We start from the raw sequence: 7034 nt of genomic DNA on the forward strand, positions 1-7034 counted from the left end.
AGATATGTGACTAGTGCCGTGGGAGCTATTTTTAATCCACTGGTTACTCAGAAACACACTTCTCCAAAAAAAAAGAAAACACAGATGTAGGGACGTGGACGCAATCCAAATGCATACTAAACGTTTGTTTGGCAAAAATTATTTTTATCAACTTATTTTATTATTCAACTTATTTTTATTACTATTCCTGAGTCCCGCTGCACTTTTTGGTATTATTCAGGAGTTCCACTGTACTATTTCAATTAACTTTTATTTTTATCTATAGTATTTTCAGCAAAAAGTTTTCAATTTCAGTAAAATAAGCAGATCTCAAACAAACCTAACTCTTCTTTTGCTATCACACTGCGTAGGGAAAAACAATAATGTTGGCATGCTCTCTTTGCTTCTATTTTGTAAAAAACACTCAATGCATATTACTAAGTGTAGCCGGCAAAAAATCTACAACTCTTATTAGTTTAAGCACTATATTTCTCTTACAACTTCGGAATAAGATAATATAGTTGATCAAGAGTCAGTCATGTTAATCTATTTTCCACTGAAGATCTTCCCTCCAACATTCTCTGCCTTGCCTTACTTGCCTGCAACATCAATATAACTCGTTAAAGGCCAATAATTTTTGCAAAATCTAAAAGACCTTGATATTTTAAGATGTCAAAATTGTCAAATGCAAGGAAAGAGGACAAATTAGAATATAGACTACACTAAAATTGAAGGCTAAAAGGAATTATAAGTGGAGGGTAGACCTGTTTTTCCCAATTTGTACAACTTGTAATGATAGAGAGCAGTAATGCCTGCACAGAAGCACCAACCAGTATACCAATCCAAAGGCCCTGTCCTCTCATCTGTAACCAAAAACCCAATATGGCAGCAATCGGAAGTCCACATAGATAGTACGCGCCGACATTGACATAAGCACCTAAGTCCTGCCACCCACATCCCCTAGCAATACCTGTAATATGAAGAAACACTAGATTGAGCTCAGCTGCCCATAAATCCATACACTAAAATGTAATTACATGTTACCAAGAGAGGTGTATAAAGCAATTAACCTGAAAGAACACCATGTAAGTTGTCCAGTATAACTGATAGACATACTAAAGGAGCCATGGTTGTGACATAGTCTACTACTTCCATGTCATTGCTGAAAACATAACCAAAAACACTGCGGCTGGCAAAGAGGGCTTAGCTTAATATGAGTGCCTGCGCAACCGTAATAGACATCACTACAATGACAGCTGAACGCGCTCCTTGCGGATTCCCAGCTCCTAATTCATTTGAAACTTTAGTGCTATATTCTCAAAAACAGTAAAAGGAAAAAATATACATGTAAAGAGTTAGCAATAATTTATACATATGTGTACATATATCTATATCTATTGTCATATCTGTAGTTAACTAGTTATATATAAGAATGTGCATAAGTTCAAACCTTGCTGCAGCAGCAATTCCATCCGGTATCATGTAGAGTGTTGAGATGGTAGACAAACTGTTTAGAAAAGTCAAAAAATAGTTATATCCCATTTAATGAATTCATCTCTTTATTGTATGGATTTTTTTGGGTGTAAATAGAGACAAAACTAAATTTCAAACAACTTCTTGCAATGTAAATTGCTAAAGTTACTATTAATTTTATTATAAAAAAGCATACAAACTAACATGTTAATGAGTGATTGGTGTCACGTCAACAACATAATAAATAATTTTTTTTGTTGTTGCGTGTTTAAAAATAGACATACCAGTTTGTAACATTTATGAAGTAAAATTTGTAATATTCTTTGCATCAATAATTTACAATTAATGATGAGAATTAAGTTGTTCTACTTTTGAAAGACTAAAAGAAACTTACCACACAGACAAGACTGAAGTTTCAAGTGTTGGATTTGGTAGAAGCCCTGACAGCAGGATAAGCAGCTCAAATGACCACCATTCAAGGCTATGAAAGATCACATGAGAGAACATTAGTAAAAAACACAAAAGTGCTCTACTACATCTATAAAAAAGGGGAGGAGAAAATTTACCAAATCATTATAGCAAAAGGAATTGCAAAACGGAAGAATTCTCCAATTCCTCGGAATATCTCCATAGAAATTGGGACCCTGGTTTTTGAACTGGCACTAGTGTACTTCATGTGTAGTCCAAGTAAAATCACATTCAACCAATATGACATACCAATGGCTAATGCTGCTCCAAGATGTCCTAGTCTAGAATTGTATACTAAAACCCAACACAGAGGTATATGGAAACAAAGAGTAACACAAGAGCTTATTAGCAAGGGAATGATTAAACTTTGTGTCTGAAAATATCGAACAAGGGCTTGAAGAGTTCCATAAGCAAAGAGTGCAGGAATGAGCCATATCATGAATTTACCAGCTTCATGTGAAATTGTAGGGTCTTGACCCATTAAATTCAATAACTTTCCCATGTAGATCCAAACAAGAGACAGAGGGAGACAAACCAAAATTATAGAGAAAATAGATGTATACGTTTGATTTGCTAGTTTTTGATATTGCTGAGCTCCATATGCTTGTCCACATAGAGTTTCCAGTGCAGTAGAAAATCCATACTGTTTAGCATATGAAAATTACAAGAATTTTGTTAGTTATTAGAATAGACAGCTAACTCCAAATTCAATGCAGCAACTTAATAACCCAATTTTCTGTTATAGTTGTGATTCTCGGTGTGCATGCTCTCATGCGTGTGTGACTATTATATCTTCTGAAGATTGGCCAATGGTTCAGCTCATAATAATGTATTCTGATAGTTCTTTCAATGCATGTGTTCAACCATCCAATGCCAATGGGAGATGCCAATAGCAGCAGCATCTCCTATTGTGATGCCCCTTATTGATTGCATATTGATTAAGTGTGACGTGTGTAAGACTGTAAGTGTATTCCAAGTCCAATCTGAACTTTATAAACAACTACTAAGGGTCTGTTTGAGATCCATTTATTATACTGAAACTGAAAACTTTTTATTAAAAGTGCTGTAGATAGAAGTAAAAATTAGCTAAAATAGTACAGTGAGAACTATGAATAACATTAAAAAGTGCAGTGGAGCCCATGAATAGTAGCAAAAATAAGTTGAATAGTAAAATAAGCTGGCTTTTTAAATTGGAACCAAATGCACACTAAATGTGACAGTGTAGTTAGAGTACTAGCCTAATCCTTTTGAGTATAGCACAGATGTGGTCTCTTTCCTTGGATAAAACTCATGACCATCTTGCACCTGCTCTGATATGGAATATGCCTCTTCTTGATAGGTTCATATTACAATACAAGTTTTGTTTTGTTGTTTTTCATTGCTGTAACGATCTCAGCCTAAAAATTCCTTGCAATCTTAAATTTTATATGTGAGGCCAACAGGTTCGTTTGTTCGCAACGATCATACAAAGTAGAATAAAATACAAAGAGACAGACAAAAATCATAGACAAGCTAAAAAAGAGGGCTGAGAACGTTTCAGGGGACCAAAATTTAATCAGATTGTTCTCACAGATATTGATGATGATAGGACATAGTATATCTGCATTTCATAATGGTAATTGTCATTTCACTATCTTCATATTCTAGACCAATACAATAAATAAATCACAAGACAGCAGTGAGTGGTTACAAAAGTTCATTTCTTATCAAAAACCTTCAAAAAAATAAATCAGTTATAGACAAAATTGCCTGATAGCTTCATTAATCATTAGTATTTTGCAATTTCAAAACTTGACACTTACACTTCCTCCTAATTTTTGAAGTTCAGACCCACCTTCGTACACTAGGATAAATCTTATTAACTGGTAAAATCTCTCTTATCATTGAATAAAAGACGGATAAAGTTTGGTTATAACTCCCGATAAAAAAAAAATTAACATTATTATATATTTTGAAAATCTAGTGGTTGGATTGCATTTTCTTTATATTTTCAATAGGCATGTCAAATTTCGTGCCAATCGGGCATTATTTATTATTCGATCCATAAACTTAGTTTTTATGCATAATTTTAGACTACAAAAACTTAAAATTTAAATATTTAATTGATAACATAATTATTAATATTTGATCTTTTGAAAATTTTGTAAGCATGAGATATACAAAGAAGAAAATGTAATCCAATGAGAGATTGTCAAATTTCATATCCAATAAAAAAAAATAATGAGTGGAGTTGTAGGCAAACTTTATCTATAAAAGATCTTGATTTAAATCAATCTTACCCCAAAACTAATTAGTATCTAAACCTGATAGTAAAGAACAATAAGTTTCAAATCATATTGTATCTATTGGTTCAAATATCTCTTGTCCATCTTCTTAGGCCAAAACTTATAACCAAAAAAAAAAAAAAAAAAAAAAAAATCCCTGAAAGTAAATTATAAAAAAAGCAGAAAAAGGAAAAAAAAGAAAAAAAGAAAATCATAGATTGAGATAAAAAGTAAAACTATACATAGATAATTAGATATACGAATGGACATGCCAGACTGTTAGCTGGAAAGCATTTAATGTGGAGGTGATGGCCTCAAAAGATATTTGCTACCTTCCCCGACGCCTCCTAAGTTATATCCAATTTCCAGTTCAGATACAACTTGGTGGGGTCTTTCCGCTAACATGAAGGTTACCTTGACCTCGGACTTTGTTGTCCTCGGACATGTGTTATGCCGCTGTACATAATATCTACTCGTTTCTTTCACACCACCCATCTGATAAGAATAGAACTTTCTAGGCTGTCCTCGGATTACTAAGTGTTCTCGGATTGGGCCATTGGACCCCGAGCCAATTTCTGAGGATTACTATACCTTTTTAACTAACAGGCCCCATAGATACTATTTATTTTACATTTATTTTTTATTATTTACATACATATCCTGAGAATGAATGAAGAGAGAATATGATAAATTGATAATTGTTGTGTGTGAATAAAGAGAAATAATTAAAAAGTTAAGAAAAATTGATATTTCAATAAAATATAATGTAAAATAGATAATATAATGTGGGATGTTTTGAAAAGTGAGTTTGTAAAATAGAAAAAAGTATGTTCTTTTACTAAAATAAATAGAAATTTTTACATGACCTAATGCAAATGTTCTAAGCGAGTATATATATATATATATATATGCTAAATGTTTCCGTATTTTTATATGAATTTTTTTTTAAAAAATAAACATTTAGTACCCGTACTACACACGTACTGGTATTTTCCCTTTTATATATATTTTTTTGGCCAAATTTTTGAAATGTACTTTCATTGAAAGATACCAAATTCTAAATGTCTACATGTTTACTGTAAGATACAAGCACCGTATTTTACTAACTATACCGACAACTAAGTTGGAAATAACTGTTATTAAAATAAATAAAAATAAACTTTAGTTACAATTATTTGGGGTTAAGACTTCAAAAGTGGCATTTGGCATGTGGCATGATTCATGACAAAGTAACATTTGAATTGATAAGTTTTTCCAATTTAATCAAGTATTTTAAATCCAAATCTGACTTCAATAGGAAAAAGAAGTGTGAAAGAAAACTAAAATAATTAATTTTCCTAAAATGTTTCTATAACTCTAATAAGTAATAAACAGAAGGGTTTGATTTTGCTTTTATCCAAAGTTATGCGTACCTACAATCTTATCCAAAGTTGGGTTTTTTTTTTTCCAATTAGTGGTTGAATTGTTCTCTCATGGCTGTCATTGATAAGTATTAAATAAACTGTTGTTAATATGACAATTGATGATACATAAATTATTACACAATCATTCTATTAATTACTATTTAAAAAAAAAATTATATTCTATAAATTGACTAAAACTGGGCATTGAATATTGGGCATTCAGCTAGTTGTCAGTAAGATTATCTTTGAATTGTACAGCCTCATGATAACAAATGTTCTACTTTTTTATTCAGATCCAATCATGTTTGCATCAACTAAAGCATAATTCTGAGTTCTGACAAATTAAATTTTGCTTTATTTTTTACGAAATGTTTTAAAATTTGGTAGTACTATTGTTTTTCTTAATATATCAATGAATGAATGGGAATAAGAGAATTTAAATTTTGAACATTTTTGCTAAAAACACCAAAATATACTAATTAAGTTAAAATGATCTCCGCGTAATACTCCTATTTAAGTGATTAAACAATATAAATAATATTCTTTTAGTCCCCATCAAAAAAAAAATCTTTTAGTCAATCTATGATGACTCATAAGCCCATTATCTTTCACATTGCTTTCTTTGCCTATATAAACCACAGATTCGCAAGCTCATCCTCCATTCAAACTCAAAGCAACATTCTCTCTCTCACTCTCACTCTCTCTCTCTCTCGCTCTCTCTCTACACACAGAGGATATAAGTTATGGGCATCTGTGCATCTTCTCAATACACAAGCCAAGGTGGGATAGCCCTTAAATGGCCATCCACAGTCAAGATAATTCACTTGGATGGAACTCTCCAAGAGTTGAAGCACTCAATCAAAGCTGAACAAATCCTCTCCCAGAACCTTGGCTGCTTCCTCTGCAGCTCAGAATCCATGTACATCAACTCCCACATCCCCTTCATCCCCCAAAACGAAGAGCTAAAGCTGGGTCAAATCTATTTCCTCATGCCACTCTCTAAATCCCATCAAACACTTTCTCTCCAAGACTTGTGTACACTAGCCATCAAGGCTCATGCTGCTCTTACTCATTCAGAACCATCAACTACAAGAACCTCAAAATTGTCAAATAATTTTTGTACAACTCCGGCTGGGGTTAACATCTTTGGATTGAGTTCTACGCTGAGATGAGGCAACCAAAGACTTGAGTTCTAAATCAAACAAAGATTTAAAGTAAGGCACAACGAAGGCACATTATACAAAGTTCTAAATTATACAAAGTTTTGGTTTTTTTTTTTTTGTTTTGTTTCTTAATTTTTTTTTTTTTTTTTTTTTTTTTCTGGATTGGTCTATGGATGGTTTTACTGTGTTTTTTTTTTGGTCCTCTTGTACTGCCTCATGTGCTCACGGCCAAGTTTGTAATTCATATAGTTTACATCGAAAAGTTCTATCTATTATCTCAAAAA

At 32.4% G+C, this 7034-nt stretch overlaps 2 protein-coding genes across 3 annotated transcripts; one reads left to right on the plus strand and one right to left on the minus strand.

The window, feature by feature from the left end:
• Window positions 1-401: 401 nt before the first annotated feature.
• Window positions 402-2587, minus strand: LOC112004672 (protein DETOXIFICATION 12-like). Of its 2 annotated transcripts, none has more exons than XM_065777201.1 (6): window positions 2019-2587; window positions 1847-1933; window positions 1430-1486; window positions 1050-1288; window positions 744-949; window positions 402-578 (listed from the first exon to the last, which is right to left on the minus strand). In XM_065777201.1, exons 1-4 carry the CDS (start codon window positions 2420-2422, stop codon window positions 1183-1185), a joined length of 654 nt encoding a protein of 217 aa, XP_065633273.1. In that variant the 5' UTR covers window positions 2423-2587; the 3' UTR covers window positions 402-578; window positions 744-949; window positions 1050-1182. The 2 variants fall into 2 exon arrangements, with proteins under 2 accessions (XP_065633273.1, XP_065633272.1); XM_065777200.1 differs by having other exon boundaries at window positions 1050-1265; window positions 2019-2585.
• Window positions 2588-6330: 3743 nt separating this feature from the next.
• LOC136069078 (uncharacterized) lies at window positions 6331-6759 on the plus strand. Its single transcript, XM_065777176.1, has one exon. The coding sequence runs from the start codon at window positions 6331-6333 to the stop codon at window positions 6757-6759; it is 429 nt and encodes a 142-aa protein (XP_065633248.1).
• Window positions 6760-7034: the final 275 nt, after the last annotated feature.

Source organism: Quercus suber, unplaced genomic scaffold (assembly GCF_002906115.3).
Source record: "Quercus suber isolate HL8 unplaced genomic scaffold, Cork oak 2.0 scaffold_150, whole genome shotgun sequence".
Lineage (NCBI taxonomy): Eukaryota > Viridiplantae > Streptophyta > Magnoliopsida > Fagales > Fagaceae > Quercus > Quercus suber.